Source organism: Psammomys obesus, unplaced genomic scaffold (assembly GCF_907164565.1).
Source record: "Psammomys obesus unplaced genomic scaffold, mPsaObe1.curated_primary_1811, whole genome shotgun sequence".
Lineage (NCBI taxonomy): Eukaryota > Metazoa > Chordata > Mammalia > Rodentia > Muridae > Psammomys > Psammomys obesus.
In genome coordinates this window covers 4,822,428-4,836,764 of record NW_026596073.1, presented here as the reverse complement: position 1 = coordinate 4,836,764, position 14,337 = coordinate 4,822,428, and the positions used below count along the sequence as shown (strand labels likewise).

Here is a 14,337-nt window from a genome sequence, read left to right as displayed (position 1 = left end):
ACAGAGGATGAGAGTTAGAACGGACAGTCTTTCCCAGGGAAGAGCTTCCAAACTGGTTAGCCAACAACAGTAGTTGGCCCTGAAATTATATACACAAGTAGCATTAAAGGGACTGAACAAATTACACACACACACACACACACATGTGTGTAAATACACATATAGGAATTAATGTTAAATTAGTTAAAGTTAAATAGAGGCCATGAATTTAAGAGTGTGGGGGGGTGTGTATACAAGAAGGGCTAGAGGGAGGGGGAAGGAGCAAAATGATGTAGTTATATTTTTATTTCAAAAAATTAAAAAAAAAAAAAAAACAAAACAACCCAACAACAACCCAGCACACAAGTGAAGTGGGCACAGTATCCCAATCCTATCTGAGGGGCTCCTGGCGTGCGTGCTGCTGGTAAAGTCGGTGTTCTTCAGTGTGATACCAGGTACACTGACCACTCTGAGGCAGGCCCCTTGAGAGAAAACAAAGCTGGACAAGGAAGGGAAAGACCTGGGAGGAGTGGGAGAAGGGGATGGAAATATTCAAAATATACTGTATGAAATCCTTCAAGATTTAATAAGAAAAGTATCTTTTTAAAACGTGTCTGTTCAGGCAAGGGATATGGACCAATGGCAGAGCATTTGCCTAGCTTCCGTGGGGCCCTCGGTTTCACTCCCAGCACTGGGAAAACCAAAACAAAACAAAACCGTGTCTAAAAAAGAATGTGATTATTTAAATATCTAGCAAACTTCTGAGCCTCTAGGTAACTTCACTAACTAGTTTTAGCCAAACAGAAGAACATTTTTCGGGAGTGCAGTTCGTGTCTCTGAACACTGTGTCTTATAAGAATGGAACAGATTTTTACTGACTGGACTATAACAAGGAATCCCAGAGACAAACGTAGAACTGATTATGTGGGCACTGCTTATGTGTGTTTTATAAGTGTGTAACCTGTGTGTGTTTCCTTAGCTCCCAGGTGGCATGTTTTAAGAAATGATGGGTGCTGACAGGAATCTGAGTTAGCACTGAGTGAGCTGTCCTACAGCTGTATAATTACATTTAGAAGGGTCTCCTTAAACAGCCTAAAGAGATAAATGACAGATCAGGGAGACAGTCCAAGTATAAAGAACTGTAACTAGGCCTCATAAGGGTCCTCTACTACTGGCAAGTGGGAAGACAAATGAAAAGGTTTGTCTTAAAGACTGATATCTCTTGTCTTGGAGGCCGACGCTTTGTGGAATAAGCAGTTAACACTGGGTTCCCACTGACAGGCGGGTAGAGCCTGGTGTCATACCTGTCTGTATTAGCCAGGTGACTGAGAGGAAAGCCAACTCTATTTAGGCATGCCCCAGTTAGAACAACATGAACCATGGAGCCTCGGGTCTCACCTGCTCTACTTTTACCATCGATACCGGATGTCTCATGTAGCTGGGGGACTCGGGGTGGATGATGCCGTGCGAGCCTGGCACCACCGGACTCATGTTTAGTGAGGGCTGACAGTGAAGCTGAGGGTCTGCAGCAGGGAGGGTGGACGACTTCGGGCTGACCATGGCTGCGGGGCCGATGAGAACATGAGCTGTAGATCCCAGGGTGGACAAGCCAAAATTCATGGGTCCCGGGTTCGGCAGAGTGCCGGGAGCTGAAGAGATGGGCCCGGGAATTGCTGGAGAATAGAGAACTGGAAAGGGGCCCAAGCCTGGAGACGGTACGAACATGCAGGGGACACCGAAGGACGGCAGCTGACCCGAGGACGGCCCCATAGTGTGGGGGGTTTGCCCGCCAGGTAGGAGCATGTTGAAACCATTTAACCCTGCAACATAAGGAAGACAAAGAGAAAGTCACAGTGAAAGATGTCATTCATGTTCACATCCTTCATGGCGCCTCCAAAGGGGTCCACAGTAAACCAGTGCATGATGTCACCTTCTCCTTGATGCCAGTTAACATGACTGCTGTGGTCTTCCGGCTGACATGGCTACACCACACAGGTGGCGTGTCAACATCTACCTGCAGCGTCTTGTGGACAACGCCTGCAGAGAGTGCTTTAAAATTGTTTTCTCTGTGGACGTGTGCATTCGCGTGTGAATGTAGGCGTGCTTGGACGTGAGAGGAACATGCTGGGTGCTGTGTCCTCACCTTCTACTTTGAGGCAGGGTCTCTCGGTCACTGCTGCACAGAACAGGCTAGCAGTCCCAAGAGCTTCCGGAGGCTCTCCTGTCTCAGCTTCCCGTTTCCCCACAGGAGTGCAGGGAGTGCGGGTACACTCAGGCAGTGCCTAGCATTATGTGGGTTCTGGGGACTTGGACTGGGGTACTCATGTTGCCTCAGCAAACACTTTATTCACTGAACCATGCCCCATCCTCCTGTTGGGGGCTCTTAGTAGGAATTGATTGAATCCAAAATGAAGGGGAAAATGAAATTTTAGTGGGGAAACCCTATTTTTTATCATCACAAACTTAAACAGATTTTCCTCAACTATCATAGGCAACGAATCATAATAGTACTAATACTACTTTTATCAGTATTGAAAAGTACAAATAATGGGGCCTGGGGAGATCATTCACTTCAGAAAGTGCTTCAAACACAAAGACCTGAATCTGAGCTTCTGTAAACAAACAAACAAACAAACAAACAAACAACCCAGAAAGCCAGGCACCAGCATGCCTGTCTTTCTGGGTTTTGTTTGTTTACAGAAGCTGGTGCATACTTGCAACCCCAGGGCCAGGGAGGTAGAGATAGGGGGACCCCTGGGGTTCACTGGACCTTAAGCACTGCCTACTTAGTGAGTCTAGTCTTGGCTGACAGAAAAAAGAAAAGTGGGTGGTGGCTGAGGCATGGTATCTGAGGTTGTCCTCTGCCCACAACCCACACACAAAGCTAGGTTCTGTGACTGCGGGCTGCAGGTCTCACTGTCACCCTTAGTGCGTCACAGCTTTGAAAACATGGCGCCTTTTTATTAGTGTAAATAGCCCTAAATCCACTTACTTTCTACTTTAATCTTACTGTAATTGTTTTTTTTTTTTTTTGCAACCCTCTACACTAAGTCGTCTGCTTTGTAAACATTTCGAGGAGCCCATGTGTCCCCTTCAACTGTCTAATAATGGTTTATGGTTGTGAAATAGGAATGAAGCCAAAGAAAGCAACCAACCAACAATCCCGTATTGTACTATAGTTTCATTTCCACAGTGGCCGAGTCTGTGCTTACTCATTTATGCACCCCCAACACTGACTTGTCTGAGACTCAACGCTCCAAGCTGAAGACGTTAACAGACAAATAAGGTGAAGCACCCATTTCCTCTGACTGGCAGACCGGACGTAAGCCTGCAAGGAACTAACGGGAGGAAAGCTGTTTCCAAAACTTGGTGGCTAATCTTCACTGTCAACTTGACTGAATCAGGAATTGTCTGGAGACATGTGTCACGAGGCTGCTGTGGGCAACACCCCCATCGGCGGGGGTCCCAAACTGAATGAAAGGTAGCGAGCTGGTGAGTGACAGCATGCAACCCTCTCTGGGTCTTTTTTATTTTATTTTTTAACATATTTTTTAACATGAATTTGCAGGTCATCCATCCCCGGGGGCCATGCTAATCTCTGCATCGTTCCAATTTCAGTGCACGAGCTGCCGAAGCAAGCGATTCTCTGGGTCTTAACCTCAGATGCAATACAACCAGCCATCTTGTGCTCTTTTCCCCATGCCTTCCCAAGCAACTAGCCAAAATAAACGTTCCCTTCTTTAAGTTGTTCTAAAGTATTTCCTTGTAACACCAAGAAAAGTAACTCATACAACATCTTTGTAGCAAGAACAACTTTACCCACATAGGACACATCCTAATAGATTTCCTAATTCAGTTTGTCCAAAGTAGTGAGCTACCGAGTCTTGGTAAGCGCTGGTACTGGCACTCCAGGTACTTGGACAGTTCAATATTCTCGGCACTGCAGCGAAGTAGGTGCTATTACTACTCTTCTACCAGTGAGAGTATCTGAGCAATTGTCCTAATTTGATGTGGGCAGTAAGTGATTTTAAGTATCAAGCCCTCTTATTGGAGATCATGATGATGTTCTTGGTGCTTCTAGACCCTGAAAATCAGGAGGCTAGCTGCTCTGTTTGGCCAGGCGACACAGGCAAAGGAGTAAATGCCACAGGGAATGCCTTACCTGCCGGAGACTGCACATACAGGTACTGCAGCAGGGACGGGTCTTTGGTGATCTCGTTTTCATTCGAAGGCTTTTCAGTGTCTGGGTTTCTTGAAGGGTTTACACAGTCAGAAGCAACGAAGCAGTTTGCAGCAGCCTTTCCTGACACTTCTGCTGCAGGCAGCTGACCCTTCGCACAGGCGTCTTCCGGGGGTGTACCTCTCCCATTCCCCGTGGTCACAGGGCAGGTGAGGTCTGCGGGATTTGAGGGTTTCTAAGCACAACCAAACCAGAAAGCAGAGAAGCCAAGTAAAAATTCCAGCAGTCAGTTTTAGAGGAGATTCTTTAAAATATCTACAATATAGACAAGGGTACAGGCCTGTGCCACTTGGATTAATTGTCTTACTCTTTTTGTAGGTATCGAATTGAAATGGGTGTGTATTGCCTTATGACACCTAAGTACAGACATGACAGGGATTACAGTAATGCCAATCTGGCCATGGCATTCAGACTATGAAGGCAAACCCTGTGTGTTGGTAACGCCTCAGGAGTGTTGGTGCTGCAGTCTTCTATGGGGCGTGACCCCTTTGGGTCCATTTGTAACAATGAAAGTACATCCTGCATGTCAGATAGTTAGATAATGATCCACAACAGTAACAAAGTAACAGTTATGAAGTAGCAACAAAAACAGTTTCATGGTTGGGGGTCACCACAACACGAGGAGCTCTATTAGAGGGTCACACACAGCATTAGGAAGTTTGAGAACCACTGTTTCAGGGTCTTCTAAGAGATGTAGGCTGCCTCAGAGCCGCCTTGCTTATCTAAGACACACACTTGTAAGTCTTACACATCTTTACCTCTTTCAGTTTAAAAATAAAAAAAAAGGATTTATTTTTTGCTAAGTCAGTTCGACAATTTTACCATGTACACTCTGCTTACTCTCTCCTTCACCTGCTTATAACTCCCTTACACCATGCTCAAGTTGACTCCCTCCTTACACTTCCAATCTGCAATGCTGGGCTGTATGTATGATTAGAAAAACAGTTTTGGCAAGAGAAAGGTAGAAGGTAAAGGCTCTTAATCATGGGAGTAATTTCTGTGTGGCAGTGTGCCTAGCTGACCCAGCACACACAGCTGTGATAAAAACACTGTGGTTGTCACTGCCTTTGCTATTTATTTATTTTTTTTTAGGGTCCTCAGTCTTACTGGTCACATCTCATCAACCTCTGTGTGGCTACTGAGTGGAAAATGTGGATAGCTCAACTTTTTTGTTCTTTATTCTGTAGTTAAGAAACCAGGATTACTGGGCAGTCAAGAGAGCCGACCCACTCCAGTCCCAGCCCTCCCGAGGCGTCCACATTCCTGGCTCAGGAAACCCACTCTTTCCAGGGCCCAAATGATTACTGTAATGATTTGCAAATTTGTTTTAAGTTCATTAAAAATAACTGGAAAGAGACAGACAAACATGTTAACAGCAATTGCTACTCGGTACTAACAGGCAAGCTCTTCTTTTTATATACCTTTTTTTTTGGCATTTTATAAGAAATGTGACTTTTCTAAAAATAAAAATCATTTTATTATAGTATTTTATGGTAAGATTCTTTTTGGGGATGAGGAACATATGAAATATACTCCAATGCCAGACTCTACTGTCTGAAAGCACGTGTGTCTTCATTAAGCTCTGAGCAAATGAGACAGCACATTTACCCACATTCCCTTACCTTGGGCATGACTAGAGATAAGGGGCTGTCTTCAAACTCCTGACTTTGTCTTTTCATGGCAGGCTCATCCTCCTCCTGAGGATCCCTCTCCTCACACAGGCGCTTCTGAGAGGAGGGTGTCAGTGACAGGTCAGCTGGGACTTCTGAGCCACCGCCATCCTCCTCTGACCTCGACTCTGGGGACAGTCCCTCCTGCAGGCTCCCGCACAGCATGAACAGAGAGGTGGAGGGCACGTATACCAGGGGCTGGCTGGCAAGCAGAGCTGGCTTTAAGCCCTCTGTGTCGGAGGCTGCAGCAGGAAGGGGGACACCTACTTGTCCATTTAGACCATTCTGTGTGGTGAAGGCCTGCACGTCTGTTTGAGCAACAGAGAACACTGGGTGGGCTACAGGCTTCACACAGTATTCAGAGTCAACGGGGAGGGCAGGGTCCAAGCCGCTTGCTGGAGGCACCACTCTCTTACTGGAGAAGGCTCCCCCCCTGCAATAAAGAGAAACAGTGGGTACCAGCAAGTCACTGAGCATTGTCACAGCCTCCGATTCTCTGCTTTTCAAGTCGGAAGTGCGGCCCCTAGTCAACAGAGGCAGACAGGGGCACTCTGGCTGGCTGGATAGGGACAACGTGAGGAAGAGCAGCGGGGCTCTCGGGTGACCTCTGACACTGGTTCTCCCACAGCTAACGGTTAGTGATTATCAGGCACTTGGTCCTTACCGTGTGAAGTACAACAGTCATAGCTCCTCTCATTCCTGCTTACTAACGAGGAAAACCCAAGCCAAGCTCAGAGGTTAGCCCTCCCGCTATGGTTCTAAAGATGTGGAATTGGGCCTCACTGCTGGTCTGTTTGATGGCACAGGCCAAGCTCCCGGTTACTGGGAGACAGTAGGGGTGCAGGGGAGTCTGGGCTAGACTGATGTAAAGGAAAGCTAGTCTAGTTTGCCTAGAGTTCCATGTGAAGAAAAAGTGGGCAGCAAAGAAGTCAACTTATCTACCAGCTTGGTACTTTGTTATTCTTCTCAGTTTGTTCGGTATTAATAAAGAATGCTCAGGCAGTCCACATTCAAAATTAAGCCCCATTTTAAGCCTTTGGGCCTTCCATATATTAAAAAAAAACCCAAATATTCAATATGTTAATACACTTCACTCATGTTTTGAACTGGATTAACCTCTGGTAAGCAGAGGACGTGGATTTCTGTTGTCTGTGCAGGTCACTGAGCCCCACTTTACCATGGGTCAGTTTTGCAAAGATGAGTTTCTCTCTCCAACCATGGCTTCCCTGAGCAAGGACCTGAGCTCTGCAAGTCACCAGGCCGCAGTGTCTGCAGTGTCTGCCGGCTACTGCCGTCAAACTCTTCACCTCCCCCGGGAACTGTGGGGTGCCCTGACCCCGGAAGCAGTTGGGTGCTTCCTGGACCAGGACTCCTGAGTCGTCGCCTCACACTGCCCCTGTGTTCAGCTGACTCAGATCTGCATCACGGCTGGGCAGAAGCCACGCATGCTGTGTTCTGTGTCTACCCACCGGGAGATCTTCTCTGCTTCCGACCCCAAGTCCTTATCTTGGCAAGGAGGCTCCTCACTGAACCCACAATGTTCTTTTTATTGTGTGTCTGGTAGATTTAAACGCTCTCAACTTTAAACATTTTGCCAATTGGACCTATGCCCGAATGCTCCTGTCATATTTCTATTGTTTTTTGGCTCTTACGATTTCTGTACGTGTGTGGGTACAGATGTTACGGGGCACGTGTGATGGTCAGAGGGCAGTTCTCAGGAACCAGGTCCCTCTTTCTACTATGTGGGTGCCCGGGATGGAACCTGGGTCATCAGACTTGACAGTGACAGCCTTTATCTGCAGGCTGCTCCCGACACCCGGGTGCTTCTCATGGGTGGTATTTCACTTAACTAGCCAGTGTGGACAAATGACAGCTACACCAATCAGCATTCTGTGGGTCTCTTCAGCCCTGGCCCACAGTCTGTCTTCTCAACGCCTGTCATTAACAGCCTCTCTCATCCCTTCCTTAGTGCACTGTCTATAGAGGTTAATGATAAGAAGAAGACCCCACGCTTATTAACTAAATAAGCTATGGTGATGAGAAGGTAACTTGGTACTAACTGGTGGGCTTTTCTATTTTGCTTCCTCTGTGACGACTTAGGGGACAGTTTGCAGGCATTTGTGTCACTGAGAATAGTATCTCAGTGTTGGGCACAAAGGAGAAAATATGTTACTCCATAAAATGAGTGGATTAAAAAAAATAAAACAACTGATTTAAAGTGGCTTCTGGGTTCCGAGCTCATTTTCCTCAATTTCATTGTAGCCAATGTACAGAAGATCACACTCTGGGTTCTTAAGGACTTACTGTGAATTATCTTCTACTTTCTGTCTGTAGATGGCTGCCAGACTTCCAATTTCTAGGGAATACGCTGACCCTGGAAGGGAACGTGAAGGTTAGCAAATACAGCGGGAGCCTTACGTATGCAGACACACAGGGCAGAGACCACTCCTTGTGGCTTAGGGCTTTTGAAGGCTATCTTAAATCTGTTCTGGTTTTGTTTCAAGAAAGGCAATCCAGAAGGTAGCCGTTAATGATGATTTCTCATTAGGAATAAGCAAGAAGGCAAAACAAGTGTTGTTTCTCCCAAGTCATAAATTCCTGTGATCTATCAAAGGGGCCAGGCAAGGCAAGCCAATTGATCAAGGCTGACTGGATCGATTTCAGGCGTGCGGTCATGCTCGCACACTGTGAAGTCAGCAAGTCTTTTGCAGCCAATAATTGTTTGACTTCAGGCAAGTGAAAAGTTGGCTGTTGGAAAAAAAAAAAAAAAAAGGCATGGTCTAGAGAGCTCATTTGGAAATGCCTGCATATCGCCCAGGCTACCATTATTTCAAGGCAACCTACAGACTCCACGGGCGAAGCAAAGGCAGGTACCTTGTTTTCCTCCCTGGGGGCTGCTGGGTTCTGAGCTCACTTTCCTCTGTATCTTCTCAGACGTCTGAACTGTGTTAAAGGAACCGTAGCGCGCCAGCCTCTGTTTCGCACACACTCGAATCTGGCCATATGTTTCTTTCTTCAATTCCGGTAAGACAGATGCAGAGACATCCAATAGTTCTTCGTCTGGAGAGAGAAATGGAGAGCTGCAGTGCTGTAGTACAGCTACAACCTTGCGTCATTTTCTTCTTTTTAAGGGACAGCTCTGGGGGCTGGAGAGATGGCTCAGTGGTTAAGAGCACTGTTGTTCTTCCAGAGAAGCTCACAATGGCCTGTAACTCCAGTTCCAGGGTATCTGACACTCCTACACAGACACACACGCAGGCAAAATGCTAATGCACATAAAAAGGCAAATAGTTGAAATAGTTAACCTATAAATAAACAATAAAAAACCTAAAACAATCAAAAGAATTTTATGAGCTATTTTAAACCCCAATTTCTCTCCATGCACTGGAAAAGAAGTAGTTAGCTATAAAGTGAGAACGAACCCATATGTATCCTAAAATTATTCCAGCTGCAACCAAAGAGGAACAAGACGTTCTTCAACCCGAATTAGAACAGGCCTGGCATTTTAATGCTCGGTTAGGGTCCAGGAGCAAAGGAAACCCAACCATGGCCAGCTCCGCATGCATTCATATTTTGAGATTTACTTTCAAGATGAATCGAACCCAGCCTGTCTCGCCGACGTTGCAGGGCAATCAACACAGAGGAGAGTCTCAATTCCCTCCTCGGCTTTATTCTTTCTTTCTTAAAGCAGGTTACCAAGTGACCAAAGGAATGAGGTCAGCAGACGTCAGGGCCGAGGCGATGATGAACAGTGAGACTAGGGATGGAAGGCTTGGGGTCTGGATGTCATTTCATGCTTCAAGGTGCCGGTTGTGAAGTCAAGATGGAAATTTCCGTAACTTGGGCAGCCAACTCCCTGGTCTGGACCCTGCCTTGTCCATGTTTAAGGCATAGACATTTTAATTATGCATCTAACATGCTGAAAAGTCCAGCTAGACTTTCAGAAAATGTACCTTCACCTAATGCAACTTTGAAAATGGAACCAAAAATAAAAATTTTAAAGCCTAATATATGTTTCTTTTATAAAATCAGAAAATAAAGCAAAAAGAAAAAAATGGGTCAAGCCAGCCTCAGGATCCACATTTGCCTGCTCTCCTCAATCAAAATACCAAGCAGAAATGGATACACTGTGGCCCTTAGGCTCTGGGAAGACAATGACCTCTTAGAGCAGAGATGAAATGAAGAGAGCTTTAACTGTCCTTGCTGAACTGCCGGCAGGATGTTTCTAGGTTGGGGTGCTGGCGCGCAGGAACCCGGGAGTTTCCCTAATCGATAGCTGGGAGAACCGCTGCACCATGGCAGCTGGAGTTCACAAGGCAGAATACTGAAGAGGACAAACGGACAGAGAGAAGTGGGGGACCTGCAAAGAAAGGGCTCCCAGAGCCGTCAGTGCAGAACGAGAAGTCAGAACACTATGTGAGGTCACGGAAAGAAGCGCTCAGAAGGGAGAGCCTTCTGGAGCTCACACAGGACCAGCACGAGAGTAGGGAAAGCTCGTCCTTGTGGGGAAGGGTGCATCGCTGAGAGCACTAAGAACAGTGTTGCCTCAGCAGTGGGAAAATCCTCTGCTCACACATGTCAACATTTTCTCTATTTGCCAAGAGACAGTTAGGTTGATTCCACGCTTTGGCTATTGAGACTAGTGCTGCAACAGCTGTGAGCACAGATAAATCTTCAACACACCCATCCCAGTTCCCTTTGGCTACCGGCGGGATGATGCAGTAGCTTCAGCCCTCATTTCTGACGAACCTCCATACTGATTCCTACTATGGCAGTACTACTTCGCGATCCTAGGAACAATCTGGCTTTACCTTTCTCCATATCCAAAGCGTGTCTGTTTGGTCTTTTTGGTTAACTGGAGTGAAAGATTTATTTCCCTGCGGTTTGTTTTGGTTTTCATTTCCCATGTGACTAATGACAATGAGCATTTTCTCATGCTTGGTGGGTGTTTGTGCTTTATTCACTTGAGAAAGGCCTATTCAGGTCCTGTAACCATTCTTTTAGCCATCCCCCCATTCCTGCTGAACTGAATTCATTTATACTCTAGAAATTACTTCCTTGTCAGATAGCGCATAATAATCTCCTCCCATTCAGCAAAGTGTTTCTTCATTGGTATTTGTTGTATAGGTTTTTTTTTTTTTCAAGTTTAGTATAATCTTATTTTCCAATGTTATTTGTTGACAATGCTTTTGGGATTGTACTAAAAACAAAGAAATATCTCATCCAGATTAACATCCTGAAGCAAATCTTCTAGAAGAAAAAAAGTGTGCGGTCATAACTGTACCCTTGTCTTTTTGTTTCTTAGTGAGATGGGGCTCTAGTTTCTTATGAAAATGTCATCATTTTCTTAGCACCATTTATTGAAGAGACTTTCTTCAGTGTGTGCTCTCGGTGCCTTTGTCAGAAGTTAGCTGGCTGTATACAGGACTTACTTCTTGGTTTGCTGTTCTGCTTGGCTGGTCTTTGTGTTTGCATCATTGCCAGCAACACTCTGCCTGGGTGCTATCCTCTGTAGTATATCTGAAATCACGCATTAGCATTCTGTTTGGATGCCACACTCTAGTATGTTCTGGAGTCGAGTACTGTAGTGCTTCTGGTTTGCTGGTTTTGCCTCAGAATTGTTCTCGTCTTTGGAGTCTTCTGTGATTTTACATTTTTCCCCCCATTTTGTTCTTGGTTTCTGTGTAATCCTGGTTGTCCTGGAATTCAGCATGTAGTCCAGACTGGCTCAGAACTCAGAGATCCACCAGTCTCTGCCTCCCAAGTGCTGGGATTAAAGGCACACCCAGTTCTTCAAATTTTTGAGAAGTTGTGTTTAATCCCCTGTTCCACACTTGCAGTTTCTGTTATAGATACATCAATCCTTTTGTTAAATTTGCTTATAGAAATTTTATCTGTGGTGAATAGGATTGCTTTTTTCCTTTCTCTTTAGTGTATGCAAACACAACAAATTTTTGTATGTTAGTCTATATGCTACGGTCTGTCTGAATCCACTCGTCACTTCTAATGGGTTTTGTGTGTTGTCTAGGTTTTTCTCCTGAAGCCATGCTATTTGTAAACTGATTATTTGACTACTTATTCTTTTCCTACTTATGTCTTTGTTCTGATGATCTTATGGCTTCCAATACTATGCTGAGCAAAAATGGTGAAAGATTTAAGATGACAGCTAAAATTTCTTTCCACTACTGTTCAGCTCTCTCCTTTCCCTTGAATCGTTTATGTGAAACTGTTTTTGTTGAATGTAGATGGCTGATTGCTACAAACTTCCTTCTTCCACTCTATCCAATTCGTTTTCATGCAGTACTTAATTTCCATTTTTAAAAATTTAAACATCCCCTTTGATCTTTCCATTGACTGAATGCTCACGAGAGTATTTTTTAATTTTGATGTTTTTGCACTATATACAAAGTCCCTTTGTTGACTTCTAGTTTTATTCCTTTGCAGAGATACTATATTCAGTCCTTTTGTTGACTTCTAGTTTTATTCCTTTGCAGAGATACTATATTCATTCAAATTGTTGAGATGTATTTTGGGCCTGGTACATGACGTTAGAGAGGGTCCCGTGTTGATGAGGATGTGTACTGTGCAGCTGTTTGGAATGTTCTAGAAGTGTCTGCTGGTCCATGTACTCTATCTAACAGTATAGTTTTGTTTGGATGTTTCTTTGTTGATATTTAAAATCTGGATGATACACCATGGCTGATATCAGTCCCTCAACATAGCTCTGTCTGAAACCCACTTTGTAGACCATAGTAGCTGAGATCAGCTACTGAGACCAGCTGTTTCTGCCTCTCAGACGGTAGGTTTAAAGCCAGCCACCATTACTAGTGTATCACAGCCTATTTTTCCTTTGAACTCTAGTGATGATAGCTTCAGTTCCCCAGGTGCTTCAGGAATGGGTGCATACATAAACACCATTTAAATTTCTTGTTGAATCAATCCTTTTATGGTTGAATATCTACTGCTTCTTTTCATCACTTGTGAGACAAAGTTTGTTTTATCTGATGTAAATACAGCTATTCCCCATTTCGGCCTCCATCTGCACGATGTATTCCCATACTCCTTTGCTTTGTTACGTGGACAGCTTATCACTATAGCAGTGGATCCTTCAGCAGCCCTTATCTTTTAACGGGGTAGATGTAATCTGTGGGCTCCACTGTTGTCACTGGTAAGACTTTTAGCATTCCCCTCGTTATTTTCTGGTTGTTCTGAGCATCTCCCTCTCTAAGATTTGGTTTTCTGCATTACTAAGGTTTGATTCTTTCTCTTTTGTGAAACTGCTCTGCCAGCATGTTTTATGTTCTTATGATACAGTTATCCTTTAGCTTCTAGTGTTAAGATCACTTTAGCAATGTAAACATATTTTACAATAGAGTGTGTGTGAGTGTGTGTGTGTGTGTGTCTGTGTGTGTGTGTGTGTGTGTGCACGCGCGCGCTTGTGAGCTCAGAATACATGTGGATGTCAGATGGGAGTTAGTTTACTTTTTCTAGTTTTGGGTTCTTTGCATTCTGGGGTTCAGACACAAAATGTCAGGCTTAGCAGCAAGTGCCTTTTCCTGCTGAGTCATCTCACTAGCCTGGGGATTTTCTTACAAGTCTGTAAGTCTGTCCAGTGGGGGATGAAGTTAATCAGTTTTTGCTTTGTCTTAGAAAAGATTTTGGCCTCATTTCTCAAGCTTTCCGTTCTTGGGAATAATATTCTCAGTTAACTTTTTTCACCCCTTTTAGGATTTAAAAAAAATGTATGTAACCATTGATTTCTTTCTGGTTTGTTTCCTTGATCTCCAACTCCTTGCTAAGTTTCTTATCTACATAATAATCTAGTTTCCTAATTCCAATGAATCATCCTTATACTTTCATAGCTAATTAAATTTCTGGGAATTATACTTTCAAATTTCGTCAGGCAATTAAGTTCCTTTTCTTTGGAGTCCATTGCTGGGTTTACGATGTAGTTCCACTACATTTTTAAAACGTCTCATGTATGTTCCCTTGGATGCCTGTCCAGCTGGCAGCACCGCCGACTACCGGTTTTAGAGGGTGGCCCCTGCAGCAAGGCTTCCTCCTGGCATTTTGTCCAATGGCAGTATATGGACAGACTGTTTCGCTTAGGCTCCAGGCAGATGTTTTAGTCATGCAACTTCTTCAGTTGTGCTCAACATCTGCAACATATGTGAGTGTCTCAGAGGTTCGTGCTGCAGAGCATGTGAGAACACACTGCCAGTTGGCGGCTCTCTCAGGGAAAGCATGCTTGCTGGCAGCTCTGCAGTGTAATCCAGATGGGGTGTCCACCTGTCCTGTTGTCATCGAGTCCAGGTGAGTACAGAGGAGCATGCTCACAAGCGAGGTCCCTGCTAGTGTTTGAGCACTGCAAATGGCTGGAGCTCACCAGTGCTCCTGAGAAGATCTGAAGGCTGCATGGCTGAAGTCATAGGCCCTCTGGAAGTCAGC

General features: G+C 44.9%; 1 protein-coding gene across 1 annotated transcript in view; it reads right to left on the bottom strand.

Annotated features, from left to right (window-relative positions):
- E2f7 (E2F transcription factor 7) overlaps positions 1 to 14,337 on the bottom strand; it is a 40,708-nt gene that overhangs the window by 1,250 nt on the left and 25,121 nt on the right. Inside the window, exons 8-12 of the mRNA XM_055626159.1 lie at positions 8,764 to 8,949; positions 8,194 to 8,263; positions 5,842 to 6,322; positions 4,142 to 4,394; positions 1,378 to 1,799 (exon numbers count right to left, since the gene is read on the bottom strand). Coding sequence (XP_055482134.1) covers positions 1,378 to 1,799; positions 4,142 to 4,394; positions 5,842 to 6,322; positions 8,194 to 8,263; positions 8,764 to 8,949 — 1,412 coding nt within the window. The remainder of the gene's footprint in view (positions 1 to 1,377; positions 1,800 to 4,141; positions 4,395 to 5,841; positions 6,323 to 8,193; positions 8,264 to 8,763; positions 8,950 to 14,337) is intronic.